Source organism: Corvus cornix, chromosome 7, assembly GCF_000738735.6.
Source record: "Corvus cornix cornix isolate S_Up_H32 chromosome 7, ASM73873v5, whole genome shotgun sequence".
Classification (NCBI taxonomy): domain Eukaryota; kingdom Metazoa; phylum Chordata; class Aves; order Passeriformes; family Corvidae; genus Corvus; species Corvus cornix.
This window is the reverse complement of record NC_046337.1, coordinates 5,268,459-5,291,347: the sequence shown is the minus strand read 5'-3', so window position 1 is coordinate 5,291,347 and position 22,889 is coordinate 5,268,459. Positions and strand designations below refer to the sequence as shown.

Below are 22,889 nucleotides of genomic sequence, written 5' to 3'. Positions count from 1 at the left end.
TGACACTCCAAGGGTGGCATTCATGAACCAGATGAAATATATTTTTGGTAGCAAGTCTCAGGGAAGGTCAGGCAGTATTTGAGGTGCAACACTGGGCTGACATGCAGGGATTGAACTGCGGCCAAGCAACAATACTTGCCATGCTGGTTTACTAATTTTGGCTTACACTAGTCTGTGAGATACTGTGCACCTTTTTTTGTGGTGAGTCTTCCAGTTCTTGACCTCCTGAGCCAAAATTTGCTTCTTATTACCTGCCTATACTGCAATGCTGTGCTGGGAAATGTTCTGCAGGACATAACTCAGAGAGTTTGGATTGCAGCTCTTTGAGTCAAGGAGACAGTTTGGCACAGACGGATATTGGAGATGGAGAAACACTCAATGTTAACATGACCCTTGGCAAGATCGTGCCCTGGAGAGGCTTCAGTGCCATCACACCAGTGGGTGACTCTGGAATGCTTCTGCAGCCCTTAGGGCAAAAGGGAAGTTTTAGGAAAGCATTTAAAGGAGGCAAATGAAGAAGCTTTGTTGGTGCTGTGTACAGCTCCCTCCAGACGTGAGGGGCAGCGTGTGAGGGAGGCAGCTGGTTTGTTACTGTCATCCTCTTGTCCCAAAGCCAGCCACCTTTTCAGCTGCGTAAGGAGGGATGATAGATGGGCAGAGGGGACTCTGTGAAGGGCCTTGAAAGTGGAGACGAGTAGCTTGAATCAATACTTTCAGGAAGATTAATGGCCATCTGCTGACGCTAATGAATGGAAGAGGCTATTTTTAACCGGTTCTGGCATACTCACTCCGTAGGATATGGGATATATTGGGTCCTGAACAAACACCCTCGCTTGGTTCTGGGTTTAACCCCATGCAGGATGCACCTCTTTCTTTTAAATATAAATATTAATCACTTTGTAAAAACTCCCTTTGATGGAGATCTTAACCATAGTTAGCAAGGAAGGAGATTCAGATGCTTGGCAAGGGTCAGATGAAAGTTAGGGCATTGACTGGACCAAAGCAAATCCTGGCAGCCGAAGCAGTGTTTATTTGGCTGATAAATAGTGTCATTCTCCTGGCAGCTGATGAGTTTCTATTGCCCTGAAGCACAGTGTTTTGGAGATTTACAGTGGTACTGGATCGAGCTATGGCCATCAGTAGGTAAATACAGGGTATTTAGTAGAGCAGAAGGTAAATACACGGATTTCAGTGTCCAAAGTAAGGCTGGTGAATGATGAGGGGACACAGAGAAAAGAGATGATGAAGCAGGAGGACATCAGCAAAAGGAGCATGTGAGGATAAGAGAAGTCAAGGGATTTTTAAAAATGAATGAATGAGAGAAAGATGAAAGAAATATCTCCATAGAAAATTATCAGTAATATATGATCATTACAGCCCTCAGAAAATTTGATTTAGGGTCCAGAAATCAACAGGAATGACAGTGAAAGGCTAATGACCTCTCTGACAAATTTCCAAAATGAGCCCTGATTATAGCTTTGAGCTCCTTTCACTGTGTCGTAATTAAATGGGTTTTCCTCCTGATTAAATTTGAGAGACTGGTAAGGGGATCAGACTGACTACCTGGGAAAGGGAAATCTTTTATTTCTTTAGCAGATGATATAGGTGAGGTACCCATCCTTCAAGTAAGATTCATCTTTCCCTGTAAGTGGGAACACATTGTTGGAGTATTTCTGTGATAAGGTAATTTTTACATCTCAAATACTATCAATGAAGAGTAGTGACACATTTTTGTTGGTTATTCATTATGATATATACTGATCACACTCCCTCAGCCACTCTCTAGAGGTGACTAAACTTCATGAGATGTTGCTGTTATTCAAATGTGGAGACCAGAGCATCCTCTCAGCTTTCGTTGTTTCAGATTTTTGCTTATATTGATAGTGTGCAATTTAGTTCAGATAAGAACATGATAGATTTTTTCTGGAATACCTGAAAATTTCTTTCTGGAGCCTTCCAAATATCTAAATAAGCTAAAACAAAGAAAGCAAACCAAAAGAATGCGGGCTCAGTTGTCTGTAGTCAGCAGCTTTCTAAAATCCTGCATTATTTAAATTTATTTTCCTTGCTGTTGATCAATATCTTCAAATGTATGACCCATTATCAATGCAAATGGTGAGTGTGTGAATCTGTTTTTCCCTGCTCTGCCAGCATGTGATTACATATTGGATTGGATGAAATCACCAAAAAAGCCCTACAAGGCTCAAGGTTATCTGATGGAACAAACCCAGGTTTTCCCTACCTGTCACTGTTTCTGCCCATACTAATGGGGAAATGTGCAGCAGTGGAATAATTGAGTTTATTTTTCACAGAGGTAGATAAGAGACGGAGACGCTGCTGCTCTGCTCCAGCTGTGCATGGCAGGACCTCTGTTCTTATTGATGGACTGCCCCACTCTAAGCAGAGCATCATTCCCACATGGATCAGCTCCCAAAAAGACAGATTCCTCTGTCGTCCCCTATCTGGGGAAGATTAGAGCAAGGGTGACAGAGGGCAAATTTCTGAGACGCAGATTTAACATCCCTCATCCAACTTGACACCAGGACACTTTCCATCCATGTGGTGCAGGAGTTTCCCAGCCTGTGACTCTCCAGCCCCTGGTTCTCCCAGGCTTTCACACTAAGCTCACAAATCAGAACCGTCACAACCAGACCCTGGCTCTCCAATGCCATCACGGTGTTGCTAAGGCACGGCAAATTCTGACTTCTTCTCTCACTTCCATCTTATAGTGAACTAATAAATATCTGTATTTGAAGAGGATCAAGTTCATTCAGAAGGAAATAAAATGATAGCTTAATCTGGTGAAAACAGCCGTTCACAAAGAAGGCACTTGACATCTCTTAACCCGAGGTGGGATATCAACGTTCTGAAACAGAAAAGAAATCCAATATATTTTTTTCGCTTCTGAGTTTATGGTTTGGGGGTTTTTTGGTTTGTTTGTGGTTTTTTTTTTGTTTGCATTTTTTTTTGTTTTGATTTTTTGTTTTGGTTTTGTATTTTTTTTTTTTTTACATTTACAGTCTTTCAGAAAAAGACCAGATCCAGACTTGAATTAAGAGAAGTCACATACCCTTATGACCCCAACTACTTCTGTTCCCAGTGAAGCAGCACACATTCCATACCCTGCTTAGAACAAGGTGCACCAGGCTGGTTGCCATATTCCTTGGTGTTGTTTCCCCACATCTTTGCTGGGTTTAGACTCACACACCTTCCCACTGTTCCTCCCAAGCCACATGCCTCAGAGACGGCCCCATCCTGACCAAAACTGGCAGCTGACACCTCAAACACTTGCTTAAGCTGCTTGCAGATATGAGTGTTTATCACCTTTCCATTGCCATGCTTATCTTTGCAGCTGTTAGAAACTTGCCTTTTAGTTTTTAAAGATGAGTGTAAATTTTTATTTATGTAATGACTTGAGAGAGACGCTGTAAGCACCACCATGTAATCTCAAGTGCTTCTCTCTCTTTTAATCTAATAAAATGCCCCAAACCAGTCTAATCTTCAGGTGGAGACTGGCTCCTTCTCCTTAAGAGACTCCTCTGGCTGTGGCCACTTCCGCCTGTCGCTTCAGAGGACTATGGGCACCTTTAATTCTGCCTGAGTTACAACTCTCTCAGAATTCTGTGAACAGTTTAAGAATTCATTATTAACACAATTCAATAAATTTACAATTTGTGTAGTTTTAGAGCTATTAACATTTAGTAGTACCTGCTGTCCAGCCCATTTCTCATTCAGAGGAATGTTGGCAGAGAAATGCTCTTCTGACATATTACACTGTGTGGGTCATCATTTAAAATTTGAAACATCTACCAGCACATAAATCTTATTTAAAATGTCAAGAGAGAACAGAAAAATTACCCTGGTCTAAGAAGTCTTGTTACCAGAGTGCTGAGGATATTCCCATTTCCCTCTGAATGTTTTCATATTAATATTTTTGTCTGTATTTACTTGGTGAGAAAAGGGAAACAAGAGCAGCTGTCAATAGGATGCTCTGGGGAAATTCAGGTTTTTTCATCAATCCTTATCCTTCTCTTCTATATTATTATGTTCTGGCATTACTTTCTTCTCTAGTTAGAGTGTGTTTAATTCCTGAATCTCTTGTTTTGCCATCGAGGCATACCCTAATGTCTTCCCTCTCCTAAATATTCAGTAATATAGTTTTGATTCTCCCTTCCTTCCTCTTAAGCACCCAGAAGTTTCCCACATTAGATGCTGGTTGGAATTCCCAGTCTCCATATCCCTTCTCCTACAATCACAAGCAGTAACTCCCAGAACAAACTCCTCACCACCTTTAAGTGAAATACAGCTTCAACCTCACAAGTTTTACAAAGAGTTACTCCCAGAATTATTTTTGTAGCAACAAAAGCATTGCAAAGGCTCATTGTGATCAGTATATTAGTGTAAATTTAGATAGGAGCTTAATTTTAGACCTAATGATCCGTTACCTGTTTCTTATGTAAAAAAATTGGAAAGTAAAATGTGTTGTAGACCTGGTGTGCCTCACATCCACGCAGCTCAGCACAGGGCAAAGCAGCCACACGACTCTCTCTCCATCCGTACAGGAGAATTCAGTCCTTGTGCTCTCAAACCACCACTTCTGTGATGGGTAAATTTACTCACTCGATGCTTTAATGATGAAATTAAAAAGTGAACATCTAGTTCACTGTCCCTGAGCTCTTTCAGCCTGATAGAAAATGAGATTGTGTCGCTGATGTTGCTGTCTGGTGAGCAATTTTCTTCCCCTTCACCTACCAAAATCATGAGCAACAGGGAATAGTCTGTGGACTTTGCACCACTCAGCCACTTGTGATTATAACAACTCCTCTGCTTCAGACTCTTGTTTGCCAATGTGGCTGCAGCTGCACATACACAATTCTCTAAACACCATTCATGATTTGCAAGGCAAAATTGTCTTGTGTCAATGAAATACAAAGTTATTCTGCTCTAACACAACAATTTTGTGGAGGAGAAAACCTGGGATCTTCAGTCAGCTCACCCACTAGACCTTGTTTATGAGTCTCTCTGTGTTCAGAGTAAATGATTCCCACAAATGGAATGGGGTCTAGGCTCTGCTATCAAGGAGGTCTTTTACCAGTTCTGGGATGCTGAAAATCTATGTGCATATACAAGAAAATATTACCTGAGTATGAGGTAGTGAGTTTGCTTATGTCACATTAAAGGTCATTTATCATTTTTGCATCACTGTGCAGTTCATTCAGCTCAAGGTTTTCAGAACAATATAATTGACATCTCAATTCATTAACTGATGTCTTTACAGAAAATGGGGATTCGAGGATGGCTGCTCAGGAAAGAAACAGTTCATGAAAATACAAATTATCAACTACATGACAAAGTTTTCAGTCTTATCTGAGGTATGTCAAGGAATACAAAAAGATTTTCCCTTTCATACTGAACAAATACAAAACAATTATTAGAAAGATTTTGATTAGGTATAGCTCTTTTTTTATAGGGAGTATTTTTCTATTCGTTAAACTTTTTCAATAGAAAGAAATATGATTTAGAGTTTAAGAAACAAAAAACCTTTTGGGAAGTTTAAAAGATTGTGAAGATTAATTTTAGAGTGATTGTGAAGATTACATGAAAGAAAAAACTAAGAGGAGCAAACAGTTGGGACACCAATACTGCCTCATTTTATATTCATTTAAGCCAAATTTCTCACAGATTTAAATGATCAGCTCCTGTTTTTGTAGTACTATCAGTACTATCAGGCCATGAGCTGGAGTCCTAGAATGAGAGTCAATTCTGAAGCTTATAAAACAGCTTTAAATATAAAATTTATTATTATTTCCCCCTATGATCTGCTTTCCAAGCAAGATTCTTGGGACAAGACATTGTATACAGGCAAAGTGCAGGAAGGCGATGAACAGAATGACTGAAAAGTGGGTCTTTGAGTAAAAGAATGTATTTTGAGCACTTTGTTTCCAGACTCTGTTTGTTGGGGGACTTTCTTTATTTCTTTTGTGATTTTTTTCTGTACGTTTTCAATACAAATTTTAACATCAGGGTCTCTGGAGACAGTGTTTTTAAAATGGTGTAAGAATTACAGATTGCAGAGATGTGAGCATGCTCCCCACACATGGATATTTTTTCCTTCCCTATCAACAATTTTCTTTACCAGTCTCTTTTTTGGGATTGCACATGGAGGTTTATAAACCTGCTATGTTTTTTACAAACAATGTTTTCTCAAACACCTCTTCTACCTTCCAGTTTATTTCAAGATTTAATTGAAAACTTCCCTCCTGTGGGTTGGAAAAAACACAAAATGTTTGATGTGCTCTCATCCCTTGCACAGGAGCTGTGCTCCTCTCACTGCTTTGTTTCCAGATCTCCATCCGTGCTCCTTACATTCCTTGGGTCTAACCCCTTCTCTGCTGCTGTTTTCAGAAGTGCTCTTCCTGTGCTTTTCTCTGAATACCCAGCTAAGAAAACAGGAAGCAGAAGTGTGGCTGTGTTTCAAAACACCCTGGATCACCCACTTAATCCCCTGGTAGCTGTTTTATCACCCTTCCTTTCATTATCCCTTGTCCGTCTTTCTGGTCTGAACTTTTACCTCTCCTCTTTTGTGTTTTGCCTCCTCCAATTATTGGAGCCTGAAACTGTATTATTTCAGCAGCTACAAAGGCGGTGTTAAGATAGAGTTCATGGAACTAAATTATATTTTCTATTCAAGAACTGACAGTATATCTTACTTCTCAGAACTGAGATAGATGGAAAAATTAATAGAAACTGTGTTCTTATCTGATGATGCCTCATGGGCCTTCAGACTCTCTCATGGCACGAACAGGTTGATAGATATATACAAAACAGGCTAAATTAAGGCAGATCATTTCTGAAGCACCCCTGTCTAATTCTCTGAAATATCTATGTAGAATCCTTTAGAACAGTAATAATAGATTATAAAGAAAGTTCATTTCTTCAAAAGAAAAGCCATAATATTTCTTCAAAGAAAAAAAATAGGCTTAAATTTGAATATTTTACTGCAATTCTTCTTTTACTCAAGAAATAAATGGTCTAAAAAAAAAATTATGTTGTTTTGGGCTGTAATCATAAAAAAATTGAGTTATTTTACATATGAAAGCCAAGACACAAAATTAACTATGCCTTACTGGGAACCAGCAATAAATCTATTTTATTAGCATGTAAGCATGTATAAATACTCTCAATGAAATCCCACTTTTATGGAATTCTCCACAATTTCAACTGACTAGGTTGACAACTACCTATAGTTTCTTCCTAATTTTGAAAACAAAAGGCAAGGAATTTCAATAATAAGATTTCAGATGTCACAGAAGTCACAGAAGAACTTAGCTAGTTCACTTTGAGAAAACAAAGGTTGGACAAGATATCTTTTGAGGGCCCTTCCAACTTTATTATTCCAATTCTCTGAAATTCTGAATCTAATATATTATCAGCATGGGTGATGATTTTCTCCTCCATCCCAGAGGATCAGTTGCCTTGTGTTGGCTGTAGGCTGTTGCTGTACCCCTTCAGGAGTAAACCAACCCTGTTCATGTGATGTGTGATACTTGGGGCAAAATCCACATGATTTGGCAGTGGACATCCCCTGGTTCTGCAAGCAAGTCCTGTGAAGTGGGTGCTACTATACTTTATGTACCTGTTCAAAACCAGCAGGATGTTAAGGAACTGGTCCTAAATTTTTCCTGAGCAGTGATAAGTCTGCATATTTCATACCTATTTTTACCCTCCGTGCTGTGCTGTGCTTTGTGTTGCTTATGAGTCCTTTCTCTTCAAATCCCTCTTTGCTTTATCCCTTAGTGGCTAAACTCTCATGTTGCTTTAATGGGGCCAGGATATAGGTCCAGTATGAGTTACTTCCAGTCCTAAAGGGGCCTTTAAGTGCCTTTAACAAAACAGCAATCTTGTCAAATTTGTGCAAACAGGGCTGGCTCCCTTTAAAAGCTGTGTGCTATTATAGCTGGATGATTAAATGAGCCTGGAAATTCTAAGAGAAGATAATCTTGCTCTGCTCTGTCAATGTAAAAAACTACTGAGCCTGTATCCTGTGTAGATTATTTGTTGGAGACTGAGTTGTTATTATCACTTAAAAGTCATGATGGCCCAGTGATTGCTTAAGCAAAAGGTGGCACATTCTTGGTAGGAGAGAAATGTAATCTGTACTTGATATTCTGATTGAATGTAAATATTATTCATGGCATACAGCTGAGTCCTCTTCCCTAGTGGTTTTATGGCTTGGGCTTCATTGGTCTTCTATTGCTGAACTACATCATTTCCTAAATATATCATCTGTATTGGAAGCACTTAACAAGTTCTGGATTGACAGAGTGTATGGATCAGTGAAGCTGGAGACCATTTATCTTTTAAATTATCTAAACATATTCTTCCCACTGTGCCTACTTTGGTTGTTATGTTTGGGTCATAGTATATAATGTACAGGTTCCTTGATATTTTTCTGAAAATACTTAATATTTTATGAGGTATCCTGAAGGAGGAGAAAGACATGAGAAAGACTCTCTGATTCCCTTTCAGTCTTGACAAGTACAGGAGTGGATTTCCAGTGGCAATTACAGACTCAGAGGGCAGGAAAGGGTCAGAGCTTCTGTCCAAAATGCCAGGCTGATCCAGGCCTCATGAGAAGATTACTGGTATGCCATTTGCAAAACTGACTCTTTCACAAGACCAAATTTATATGGAATGTCTTTGTGTGGCATTTCTAACCCCACTTCAGTTGCCATGTCATCACATATCCTTTGAAGGAGACATCACATCATAACTGGTCCATCTGAAAAGCAAGTACATTTTGTCCTGAAGTACACCAGCTAGAAACACTGAACCAGTGTTTATGACAGACCAGCAACTCCCACCATGCATTCCAAAGATGAATTGTGGGCAGAGTTTCCGTGGCCTGAGTCAGAGCTAGGAGTTGGAAGCCGTTGAGATGCAATGTTTTGGAGCCCACAGGCAGAGCTGAGAGCTGTTACCACACAGAAGCAAATCAGAGTATCCTTTACTGTTTGTTTAGTATTTCTGTTATGTCTTTGCAAGGATCTCAGGCAACTTCACAGCTAATGGCTGCAGCAGCTACATCCCTGCCTTCATGCAAGCCTTGTAACTCGCTGCATAAACCATGTCAGCATGGGTTAGTTACTCTTTGCAAAGCACTCTCTGAATGCTGAACAGTGTTTGCCTTTTGTCCACACCTATTGGTACGTACAGAACTCGTATTTAAAAGTCCTGTGTGTGATGTACCTGCCTTAAAAGGGGTTTTTTTGTCTTCCAGGAACTGTGCTCAGCTCGGTCCATTAGGGTAATGCTACTCATTCAGTGGAGTCACTTATGATTTACACTGCTGTAAGTGAGACTAGAATCTGGGCCTTGATCTTTTTAATGCAAATTCATCAATTCTGTTAGATAAAAGATGAAAGGAATCTATTACATTCCTCAGTCATCTCTTGAAACAAAATCATTTGATTGGTTCCAGGCAGTAAGAGGTCCCTACTCCTGCAGTTACCTCCAGACATCAAACCTTGGGTTGATGACCAAAGCTCTTACTGGAGTTATTTATTTTTCATGGATAGTGGCCAGTGATGAGTGCTAATAATGACAGAAGTGATTTCCCAGTTAAAATTTAAGAATGCAAAACTTCAGGTTAATATGTTCCTCTGGTGTTTGAGCAGTATGTGTTTAAAGACACACACATTCTTTTACTTCAAAACGTTTTATTCTCCTTTTAAATCCACACCTTGATGTCGATCTGACAGTGGTGCAAATGAGAAGGTGACAGAGGTCTCTCTGATGTAAAATCAAAGTGGATTCAGACACACGGTGCAGATACCAGAGGAGTGTGAAGCACAGAGCACGTAAACAAATAGCTGCACATGCAAAAGTATAGCAAGTGCCAAATGTCTACAATACTGCAAATTAACTGTTATGACAGGAGATCTCACAGTGGTGTTCAGAATGGAAAAGCAGAACTCGATTACAGAGATCATAAAATCACCCTCTCCCTTGATCTTCAGCTGCCTAAACCAGGAGAGGCAGAAAGAGCTGGCTCTGAACAAACAATCTTTTATCGGTGACGGATGTGGCACTGCTTTGTCCAGTAAAATTGCTGATTTACTAATAGTTAAAAAATAAATCCTTTGTGATGACACCAATCTCTCTAACCTGCTAAAGAAAGTGCAAACAGATGGGTATCTGTGTGACTGTGAGTGATGAAGCCAGTCTGGAGAAATACCCACAGTGTCTGACGAGAACTAATATTGCAGCGTGCAGGAACATCACCAGCATCCACATTAGGATATATTCATTTTCTTTGTGCCAAGAATATGACCAATGATACTGGATGGTTTGATTTAATAGAGCTGCCTCTTCTAGCAGAAAAGCAACAGATATTTTATACAAAAGTGAAATGTGCCCGGGGAAGCCTGGACAGATTTAAATTCCTTAGGCTTTCCTCTTTATTGCAATGCCAGCAGACTTAAGGGACTTTTGACCCTACTAGTAAATTTTTAAATAAATGTAAGATACCTGCTTTATGGATCTGAAAGGAAGAGAAATAGCTTTTTGTTTCTGATTGGAGAATCTGTTTCTTAAAAAAAATATTATTTCCCTTTATATGTGAAATTCCATACTGGCTTCTCCTTAAGACTGTTCCGATGTACTTCAAGCAAAATTGCAACCAAGTCTGGTTGGTTTAAAGTGGTGCAAACTGCAGATATAAGCCAGGTAAAATATGTAAGTGAGAACAGAATGAGGACCTGCATTGTTAGAGCAGATAAATGTAGCTCAGAAACTTATTTTTAGTGTTACATAGTTTGCAGCAAGTCAGGCACTTCAAGAGATGAATACCCATCACATATCAATGCTGAGGAAATGGTACTTTGTTGATTATAAATCAAAATTGGAGGACTTTTTGGGTGCAGCTCATCAAACACTGACTTAAGAAACAATTTTCTTCTGGAGTATTTTTCTCCTCGGCAGCTTATAAAGGCAGTTGGGTAATTTTTGTGGTTTCAGTATGAAGAAATACTTATCCTTTAATCCTTAAATCATTGTAATTGAGTATAATTTTGTGTCAAAAGCAGCCAATAAAAGTACAAAATAGGGATTAGCAGGAGTATTTTTAGATTAAAATTACTAGAGTTGGAAAGAAGTGGCGCATAATCTCCGTACCTTCATGAGCGCTGTAGCAAGCTGAAGAGGATTTGTTCTGTTTCATTTGAAGACTGATGGCATACATTACAAGGGAGAGAAGCTATTATTCCAATGGGGAGGATTTCACAATCATCATAATCCACAACTGTACATAAATTTAATTGAAAGTTAATTCTTTTTTGTCTGATATCTTTTAACCATCAATGCTATACAATAATTCTGCTTCTACTGGCAAAGCACTTGGGAAGGAAAGTTAAGCCCATCATTTTGGTCATAAATTAGGACACTCATACAGCTGCAACAATTGCTTTCATTTCTAAGTATTAAAACAAATGACTACTCTTGTTTAACCTTGAGGCACAAGATTCTCATCGCTTATATTATGATATAACTCACAGGAGTGAATACAAGGTTCTGTTGGAACAAAAAATGTAATTCCTCTTCATTCCCTTCCCAAAGTGTTTGAGCTGGCATCATTTGCAGCATGAAGTCCTGACTCAGTTTGCATATTTGAGAGAAAAATGTGAAACAATCCCCCTGCCTCTGATACACAGTTCGCTTTTGAAGGAAGCAGGTACTTGTTTCAGATCCTGATACCTGGGATATTTCTTAAGTCTTGCCTGGAGTGGTATATGACAGGTATGAATCACAGCAAATGGCAGCTACTCTCTGCATTCCCCTTTCTGGACCACAGACGAATTTATTGGTTAATGTTTATATAAGTACAGTGTAAATGTGCCTGGTTTACTGTACCAATACCTACAGCTGTAGAATGTCTGTTCTACTCGACAGCATTTAAAGGGCCTTTGGGGTGCACAATGTGTATCCCATTATCCCATTAATGACAAGGCACAGCTTTGGGCAATAACAGAAAAGTTATTTATATGCACGGTGATTTTTCTTCTTCCTCAACCACTTTTACAGCTTCCCCAAGTTATAGAAGAGTCAGTAGCTGGCTTAGTGACACTGGAAAACTAAGTAATACTTTGTACATACTCATTGCTAGGGAGAGAGAAGTGTTGGGTTTATTTTTGTGACCTTTCGATTCTGAGAACTAGCTAAAATCAATTTATAGTTCAAAGAGATTGTACGATAACTACACTACACAGTAAAATTGCTTCCACTTTGATAGAGTGTGTTAAAACACAGCAACAAGGTAACAATCATTGACTTGGATACAGAATGGGAAGTGAAGGGGGTTTGGTCAAGTGTAGGTCAGGGAACAATTTGACAGGTTTCAAGCCTCTGTCTTGAATACTTAGGAAAAAGATCTAGAAGAAAACCAAGGAACCTAACCTAGCAACTACTGCTATTAAGGAATAAACATGAGTATTCCTGGCAGTGCAGTCTGTGCAGTAGAAAGGGGACAATCATCCAGACTGTCCCTATAGAACCATACACTGAATTATGGGAATATCATTGAGACAGAGCAAGATCAGGTGACAGTGGTTGCTGTGCCACTGTCACTTTCTGCCTGAGGTCAGGACCCAGCTTTCCTTTTATGAGGTCTTCTCTTCAGTCCTCAGAGATTGATGGGAGCAGCTGAGTTTCAGAGCTCCCCAAGGAAGACTATTGCCCAGGCTATGAACAATACTATAGAAATTCTTTAATTATCTGTTGCCTTCAGTTGTTGGTATAGTTGCTCTTGCATGACACTTCATTATTGTCTTCACAGGTCACCTTGTGGAACAGATGCCTTGCAGCAGAATTAGGAAAGAAGGAGGGCTGAGTGATACTGGCATGTGTCATGTTCTGATCTCACTGAGGAGGAAACATGTTCTGAAGTCCTGTGCCCTTGCTGTGGCAGAAATACAGATGTGGTGATTCATACCATTGAACAATTCCTGTCTTGAAGAATTCTCCCTAGCAGCAAATGAGGTGGTTAATCTATTGGATTTCAACTCATGGAGCCAGGTATTCCTGAAATAATTCCTGCCACCTGCTCCTCAGGTGAGAGTGACAGAACACAGCCGTCAGGGTTTGATTACGGAGTACAGTGTGCTGTAATGCCAGGCTAGCTCACACTTTCTCACAGCCTTCCCATGCAAAACCTTTTAAATTTCTAAATAAATAGAAAGTACCTGGTCTGGGGACTTTGGTACACATTCGACCGTTTCCAGAGAACCCTGCTGGACACCGGCCACAGACGTACCCAACGTAGGGGGGTTTCCTGTCAAAGCACAGCACTCCAGGGAAACACGGCTTGTTGGCACAGCTGGGGACGTGTGACACAGGTGCTGCATGGCCAAAAAAAGGGGAGTTCAAGCGTGTTATTAATAATTTCTCAGATGAAACCCATATCTAAAATTTATCAGTGACTGCCTGAGCCCAGCTAAAGCTTTATAACTGCTTTTATTCTTTTAAAGTCTAATTAATGCAAAATGTTCCCAAACCTTGAGCCAAGCATGAGAATGTCCTGTAGGCATAGTGTAACGGAACAGCTGTTTCTCATTACAGCAAGATTTATTAGTCCTCCAATTACATGTTTTCAAGTTTATTACTCCAACTTGTTTGGCATTTATCATGTACAATATAGAAACCGTAATTTTCAGCATAAGTGAAAGATTAACTGAGTGAGAAAAGGTACTATTTGACATCTTTTTGGTCTTTTGTAATTGGAAGGTAATTATCAAACCTTACAGCACCTATACTCTACTTTTGAAATTACACTGTGAAGTACATATGTTTCTGATCTGGAAATCATCCTTAATGTGTCAAACCTTGTATTGCAGAAAACTGCTTTAATTATTTTAGGACTATGTGCAAATTTAACACTCTGGTAATATATAATGTTTTATCACTTATGATGTCACTGAATAACAAGTGTATATGAACTGCCTATGAAGTATTTAACAGTGTCAAGACAGAGAACAGATGATGAATACAATCTTAATGATGGTTTTAGATCTTTTTTAATTGCCTCCAGTGAGGTCTCCATCATAATTCTCAAGTATTTTCTGCATTGTTCTTGCACTTTACCTACAGCATCATGATATAGGATACCTGCAAGAAGCAAGTTCTGCTTAGGGGTTGGCTGGCCTGGTACAGATATTTTTTTAAAAAAAAGAGGTTAAGGAAAAAAAACCCTGTTGTTTTACATATGCCTCTACACAACAGATATGACCAATCTCAATTTTTTGCTGCCATCTTTCGCTAGAAAATCAATTAAACATGCAACACTCATTAGGGCAGGACCAACAAAAGCATCATGCAGGTGCACACCCATGTCAGGGAGTGCTGTAGTGCTGCACCTCTGGGAAAAGCTACAGCCACAGGCAAGTTGATTCCTCGAGCTGATCTTCACTTATGCTTAAAACTCATTATTAATTCAGTGGCTGCCCACTGAATACTGAAATAAAACACCATCATCACTTGGTTATGGCAAGCTGGCATAAGCCGCCACTCTTATCATCTTGCTTTCCATTGATCACTAAAATTTGGAGTGGTTCTGTCCTACCTCAGAAGTGATGTGATTTCGAATTAAGCCTGACTGCTCTGTCATTGTTGTAATGCCTCCCTTCCATCTCAAATTGTTTAGCAGCAACCCACAGTCTGATGTATTAAGAGGGTTTTTATTTCTAACTCAAATTTTCTTGTACTATAAACAACTAGTTTGTATTTACTGTTAAGGTGTTAAAATTAATGATTTCTGAATACATAAACTGCCCCAAATGGAAAAGATTTCATGTCCTTGTATACCTACCATGCCTATCACTTATATTAAAATTCTTAATTGCAGGAGAATCCTTTGCATCTAAGGACTGCAGTGGCTGCTTAACCTTAGTCCTGTTCAATTCACCTTTGCCATTGCTTAAAGCTTCTGTAACGTCAGCAGCAAGCACAGCTGTGGAAAATATCACAGAGACAAGAGACAAGGTGTTAGAGCTTAGCTCTGATTGATGATAAAAAGCCACAGCAACAGCAAATCAGGTAACCTGGCAGAAGTTTACTCTGGAAGCCAACAAGCAAGTAAAGGTAGATCAGGTGGGTCCAGCTGCTGACACGCAGCAAAGCTTCAACCAAGTGTAAGAAAAATTATTATGCCTAAAATCTCTGAAATTTGCTTATGTAGGAGTCGTACTATGCACTGTGATTTTTTCACTGGGCTCAGGGCACTTGGAAAGCCTCAGGTCAACCAGTGTTTGACAGCTCTGCTCCTTGGCTGGGGATGCTACACCTCACCCTGGCAGCTGTGCTCTGAGTCTTGCCTCTCCTTGAAAGCTTCTCTCTGAAACTCTGGTGAGTGTGTTTGTGGGCTTCAGTGAGTTCAGCTGCCAGCTTCGTGTGTGTCAAAATACCTGTAAAAACTGTATGTGGATGCAATGAGGAGACTCTGAAAAATGTGATTTTCTGCATAACTTTAAGGTAATGAATTAGGGATAAAGTCTATGTGGATAGTGCTGCAAGTTAAACAATTATTGCCCTGTGTCTCTTGAATATTCTCTACTCTTAATAAAGACTGAAACTTTGACTCTTTATGTGTATTAAACAATGCAATGTGCTGTTGCTCACTTCAGGAGCTATAGAACTACTTCAGTCCTCCTTCCCTCCTTCCCTCTATACTTGCTTAAATAAGGGAAGTATGAGCAGGAATACTAAGTCACTGAATCAGAACTAAAAATAATGATTTCTATCCTATCTCAGGTGAACAAATAAGCCCTCAGGTTTATTTCTTCCAATAAATGTGCACTTCAGAAATGGATTTTTTTGTCTGTAATTAAAAAAATGCAAAGTAAGAAATGTTATATCTTTCAAAAGCACATTATTTGTATAAAGGGATATTATTTGTATATCCTTCCTTTGTGGGTCAAATTAACCACTAAAATATGCATTTGTGAACCAGATGCAAAATCACTTTGAAATAACCAGTGTGGCCAAATGATACAGCACAGAAGACTTTATATAGATATATTTGGCAACATGATTGAAGGGATGTTTGGTCAGCCTGGCAAAGACACTGCTGCTGGCACCAGGGTCCTGCAGTTCCCACTCACTCTGTTCACAAGGGATACTTTTTTCCTTTTTATAGTGAATACGAGGAAATGTTAATGACTGCACAGTAAAACTTCTTGGATTTCTTTGGAAATACCAATGAACAAACAAACAAAAAGAGTCTTCAAGTGTTGATTTATCTCCTTCTGGTTAAAAAAAATCGGTTTGGAGAAGGCCTGTGCCTATGTGACTGAAACAAGCAGAGTGTGTGCCACTCATGTCAAGTGCATTGGAAGGTCTCAAAGTCGCTGTAGGCTCCCCAATAAAGAGTCTGTTGCCCCAAAAGCAAATATGGGGTAGATTTAAACCTGTTCATGGCCATTTTCTTCATGAGCTGGGATCTGAGGAATGACTTCATGCCAAGCATCCATGGGTTGTGTCCTCTGATGAAAACACACCTTGGGAACAGAGCTGAAAGGATGGGAAGGATTGGCACAGGGACCTTCTTCCTCTTACTCTCCCTCCAGCTGCCACCCAAACAAAAATCAGCCCTGGGGGTGTGCCCCAAACTCACTCATGGATGTATACTTAGGAGTGAAATAGTGGAGAATGTGCAGAATGTCCTTAGAAATTATCTATCTGGAAAGTACTTTTTTGCATGCTGTGGTGTTCGTTCTCTACCAAAATGAAAAGTAGCAGAGCAATTTGCAAATATCTACATTAATAAAACATGACAATAATCTGTTTTTTACATTTAAGGCTCTGTACTTGAAATGAGTGGCAAAGTATTCAATTAGGGATAACAGTAGAATTGAGCCCATTTTTCCCCCCATCTATTAAAATAAATCATGTAAAACACTTACATTTGCAAGTTTTACCATTTCCCTCCATCCCACTGGGGCAAATTCCACATGCATAAGATCCAAAGGTATTCATACAAGACACTCCAGGAAAACAGAGACTCTCTTCGCATTCATTCTTGTCTTCCTGACACGTAAGCCCTGTGGCAAAGCAAAGGGGAAGTTAATAATCAGGAAAGATTCCCTGTTTATACTTCAGCTCAAATGTTGAAGCAGACAAAGGCTCACTTCTCAGCTGCAAACTCATTACAGGGTATGTCACTCATGTTCCAGCCAAATTCCCCACTGTCTCACTTAAACCTGCTTTTATCACACTGTTTATTACTTCGTTATTGGCACCAGAAGTGCTGAACTTGAGACTACTGCTCCTGGAAAGCTGTGCATGTTAAATAAAAATGCACATAAATGAAATTAATATTTCCCCTGCATTTCACATCTTTGCTGCTGCTTTTGTTGTCTTGTTCATGTGAGATCTTTGTCATATACTGAGGAAGCCAAAGAACTCCACCATTTTGGCTTCAGGATATGAGGAGCCAGGTACTGACCTCTTGTGTTTTCCACATATCTGTGAACCAGCCTGATAGAGTCTGGCTGAAGGTGAACCTTACAAAATGATCAGATTTTTAAAAAAAAACAACTCCAAGTTTTTCTACTTAAAATTAAAATTTGAAGAAACACTCTGAAAATGTCACACAGTACTGGTGTTCAGAAGATAGGCTGCCACAGGATCTGGATCCAAAACAGTATCTCTTGACTATTGCTGATTTTTGAAAGAAGGTTTTAAAAATCCCTTGAAGCAACTGATATTCAAATTCACAATTTTGAGTGGTTTAGTGAATACCTCTAGGGGACGGTGACCTAAAAGTTAAAATTACTATCTGAACAGCAATGAGGCAGAGTTATCAAATATAATTTTGTTTAAAACTCCCTCGGGCTTCAGGTGCTGCTATCTCTGTGCACTTAGGCAAACTTGCCTGGCTCTTGCTGGTCACAGGATGTACAGCCCTGAGGGCAGGTCACAAACCAGCCCAGGTCACTTCTATTAGAGCATCCCCTTTGTCCCTGTAGGAATATACAAGGAGATTGGGACAGCTTCTGGAGAACCGAGGTACCTGCCCCAAGACGGGTACAGAAAGGTTTGTTCCATATCAGATACCCAGATTTATCGTGACAAAAGGTCTAAGGATAAAGGAATCTTCTCTTTTTTCCCATCAAAAAAGAAATTTGTCATGGTAGAATGAATTGCAGGATGATAAAAACAGAGCATTATTATTCATCTTACAACATAATCTCTCATTGCCTCAGCATTGCAGACAGCTTCCACTAGTCCTTTCAAGTTAAAATGGCATCTCAATGTACAAAACTCAAATTGAAGTCTCTTTATAGATTGAGCTGCCTAAAAAGCCAGTGACATCACCTTCCCATGCCTGCTTCTTCTTGAGGAAAAAAACCAGCAGCATGAAAGCCACACCCCTTTTCCTGTGCCATTTGTTCTGGTTTTCTTGCTTCTTGCTTCATTTATTGAAACTGGACCTCACACAGTGTTGCAGGGCTAGGCTTACCTTTTTCCTTCCCTTGTTATATTTTGGCTGACTGTTTATATTTCATTATTTAATTATCACATTCCTGGCATCAGGCTGCTTTTCTCTGATGCTGATTTCTGGAGATGCATTGGGAAATTATAAGACATCACATTATGGAAAATATTGAACGAGTTACCCTCTGATTAGATTAGTAATTACTTTCTTTCTCTGAGTATCATACAAAAACTAAACATGATACCATAGACAATGAGAGTAGGAGCAAAGTTCCCAGTTTCAGTCACTTCTCCCTTGGTCCCTCTCATACTCTCCTTCTTACCTTAAAATTCTGTAGTTTCAGTGCAAAGTGCTGTCTTTCAAATCTCAAAGATGAGGGAATTACAAGAATCAAAGGAACACTTTTAAGTAACAAGATAAATTTTAAAACTCAGCCACTTGGCTGTTTTTTGTGATGTAAAGGTGAAACTATGCAAGCACTGCTTTTCACACAGAGAGATTTGATTTTAAACAGTGTCTGACCAATCTGGGCATAATGATAATCCCGATGAATCCAAGGATAAATGTTTGCAAAGACTGAAACTTGGCTGGATGATGCTGAAGAAGCGGCAGAAATAGACAGTAAACTGTCTGCACCAAGAAGTGTCAATTATTCTGTTTGCATGACCTCCAGTGCACTGTAGCACAGGGGAGTCTCAACTGTCTTGGCACTGCTACAGTACAAATAAAACTAATAGGAATAGAAGTTCTTCAAGTTCCAAGGCTGTACCATCTGTTTGTGTGCCAGCTATATTTCTCCATCCCTGCATGGAAAGTTGTCTGAGAAAATAAAGTCCTTTCATGCCTCAATAGGAGCTGACCACCTACAGATGCAAAGAAAGATTTTTTGACTGTGTTCACATTAAGTTGACTCTAAAGGAACAGAAAAATATCATTTAGGGGCTCTATGGTTATTAGAAACCATTAACAAATCCTGGGAGTTTCTTCAGTTTCCTGAAATATAAAATGAAATTATCCTTCCATCTTGCTCCCCATCCCACCCCCAACTTTGTACTAATCACTGGTATATGGGGAAAGAAATAATGATTTTGTGATGGGGGTAGCTTTCAAGGATGAGTTCTGTTCTCAGGTGGGTGATGTTCTTGTTTTCTGTGGCCAAAACAATAAACAACAGGGATCCTTGTTATCTTGTCAACAATGTAGATGAAAAATGAATTAACTTTGAGCACTCAGAGACCCAGTAATAATTCTGGAGTCAGCCTCCTCTCAGATTTTCTACCTGGCTTTTCTCCCTGCCTTGTTCCCATTCTTATATTTTACCCTTACCCTGATGCACCTGAGTTGCTGCCTCCCTTGCAGGGGTGTTTGGGAAGCTCTCACAAGTTCACCTCTTTTTTCTACTGCCTGTTTGCTGTCATTTGTAGAGATTTGATGGTGAACTGGTGCTGTCACTTGAGCTGCATAGCATTGCCTTCTCATTAGATTATTGATGGTTTTCTGGGGAATTGAGGCATAAACACAGCATCAAGAATGAGTTTTATTGTTGTCACCGAACCTGCCCTGAAGTGAAATCATCTGCTTCCCAGCTGGCTTTCAGCTCCACTTGCTTACAATTTTTCACCTGCTATTAAAACTTTGAGATGTATTCCTTTTTCACTCAATCATATTTTATTTTCTTTTGTTGCTTGTGTTGTGGCATTTTGGGAAGAACAGCAAAACCATTGCACTGTTATTTAACTTGCAAGAATTAAAGGTGCAGGAAAACCTGGTGTTTCTTTGGCCATCAAGGTGCTGTGTGCCCCTGTCTCTCTGGTCGGCAGGTCCACTGAGGTCATTAACTCATAGAATTATATTGATTTTTATTCATTTCATCCAACTCCTTACAGACAACCAATACTTTTTCTCATTGTATATCTTCAGTGTTTAAGCAAATACACAATAAAAAATTCCCAATTTTCCCTGTGCTCATAGGAATGTTCTTTCCAGAGGATTCAGGACACTCAGCATATGTTTGGTTGGCTTAGGGATTTTTATATTTTGATCAAGCTTCCACTTTATAACTTTATTCTCCAAGCTTAGGCTTGTGTGTTCTTGCCTCAGTGGAGTCTCTGTAAAGACTTTGGACAGCAGCAGGCTTTGGCCATTAGGTAGCATTACCTGGAGTCAACACAGATTAGGTGTCACAGAATTTTTAAGCCATTTTTCTGTACTTCTGAATGATTTTATTTTTCATTTCTGCTGGAATTTTATAAAAATGAACTCTGGGCTTGCAGTCCCACATGACCAAAATGAATGAAACAATGAAGGTTTCATGAGCTGCTGACAGGCAGGAAGAGTACCTTGCCCACTGAGTAAAATCTGTTCACTGCTTTTGTTTAAAAATGAGATTTTTTTCTATATATATGCACCAAAAGTGGTGATAATTATGTCCATTTGATGTTGCTTCTAGTTGATTTTTCAAACTTACAACACTGACAGCAGCCAGCCTTATGGGTCTCAAGAATGTGAACAGAGCAGGGGGTTAAGTGATCATCTTTCTTCCCTTTGTTTCTTAAAATCACATTTTGGCCAGCTGTTCTGGTTTTGGCTTAGATAGAGTTCCAAAATCAGGGCACCAGCCTTGAAGAGTTTCAAGGGTTAGATTTTGTTTTATTGTCACGTCTGACAACTCAATGGGCTTGTGATTTTCTAATGCTTAAGTTTAGTGAAGCTTCAAGCAGGACTAAAGGACAATTTATATTTCCATGTTTTCCATCTCTACTTCTCCTTCCTAGACCTAAAAAACCCATTTAATCCCAGTTCTTTCCTCAGTTTAATTAAGTGAAATCCTGTCGAGTGCAAAAGGGCCGTGGATCTTTGCCTTTTCTCTCTTACACTCAGTCTTCTCCTAGCTCATCTCATGGATGGACAAATCCATGGGAAATGAGCAGGAAGCAACAGAGATCAGGGAGGTTCACATCCTCCTTGAGCGATCATTTCAGGACAACAGAGCTTTAGGTGGTTTTTCCTTATCATTAAATAGCTGCTTTTGCACATTTCTGTCTATGTCTAAAGCTAAGCCCTGACAGCAGAAGAACAGGATTATGTTTGCAGTCCATTTGGCAGACGTTGTGGTCATGCCACACTCAAAAATCCTGTAGCTCAATATATCTGTAGTTAAACCAGAGATGCCAACAGTGATGTGTTACCTCCCAAACCAGGGGGGCATTTACAGACGTAGCTCTCCATGCTGTCCACGCAGGTTCCGCTGCCGCAGGGGTTTGATTTGCAGTCCCTGGTGTCTTCCTGGCAGAATTCTCCATCAAATCCATTTGGACATAAGCACAGGTATTCACCAAGGCCTGGAGGGTATTTAATATTGGTGACACATGTGCCACCACTGAGGCAGCTGCAGGGCTTCACTACAACCTGGGGAAGGCAAAAGGGAATTGTGGTAAGATTCCTGTGAATGATCACAGCTGGGAGGTGTATTGTTACGCTTTAGGAAGGGGAAGATTTGCACTGCAAACGTTATCCAGTATGATGGAAACTTATTTCTAACCAATTTCCTTTGTCTAGATAGATGGTCCTATACTCAGAGTACTTATTTATTTGACTGAGAGCTCGACTTCAAAGGGATTTCTTTTTTCATCATTTAGGGGCACATTCTGACTTCTTATAAGGAAAAAACCTCAACCTTATTTGCTGTAACAGCAGCTTTCACATGGTATCTGAGGGCAGAATTTGTTCCTTATTCTTCAAAGAAGAAAGGAAAAATCTCTTCTCTTTGCCTGCCTGCCCACCTTCCTCTTTCACATTACAAATGGCTCCCAGGCAGGAACATGACTGTGGCTATTCCTTATCTGGTCTCTCTCTTCAGGGAAGGGAGATCCATGGTTGTATTTTACGTATGTACAAGAACTGCATTTCAACGGATTCAAAGCTCTGCATTATCTCCCCTAGATAACACAGGTCTAGTTTGAAATATTTCCATTAAAACTATATCTAGGCTCCAGTTTCCCCTCTGCTGTGTGGGTTCAGCAGATTGGTATTTTGTGGTTTGAATAAGTAAAAATAGGAATCTCTGGGAATAAAAATCTTTTCTTCACAAAACTGTTCTTATGTCAAGAGTGTGCATGCTGCTTTATTAGCTCATCCGATCAGAGGATTAATGTTAGCCTATACAATAAAGACAAAGCCATGCACAAGCTCTGCCAAGAAACTTAGAGTGTGGTGTAATGACATAAGAGCAAGACATCCTCTAAAAATATCATTGAGAATGAGTTATAATCTCCCTTTTATAGCTAAATCCTGGTATTTTATGTTATATGCTTTTTTTGTGCAATCCAGATGCAGAATGTGAATTTTAAAGCAGATTAATGAACCATTAAAAGGCTCTGCAAGAATGTTCTTTCAAACAGCA

General features: G+C 39.6%; 1 protein-coding gene across 1 annotated transcript in view; it reads right to left on the bottom strand.

Moving 5' to 3' along the window:
* LOC104694222 (von Willebrand factor D and EGF domain-containing protein-like) overlaps window positions 1–22,889 on the bottom strand; it is a 170,396-nt gene that overhangs the window by 42,383 nt on the left and 105,124 nt on the right. The window contains exons 17-20 of the mRNA XM_039555503.1: window positions 21,676–21,895; window positions 16,953–17,090; window positions 14,861–15,001; window positions 13,239–13,394 (exon numbers count right to left, since the gene is read on the bottom strand). Coding sequence (XP_039411437.1) covers window positions 13,239–13,394; window positions 14,861–15,001; window positions 16,953–17,090; window positions 21,676–21,895 — 655 coding nt within the window. The remainder of the gene's footprint in view (window positions 1–13,238; window positions 13,395–14,860; window positions 15,002–16,952; window positions 17,091–21,675; window positions 21,896–22,889) is intronic.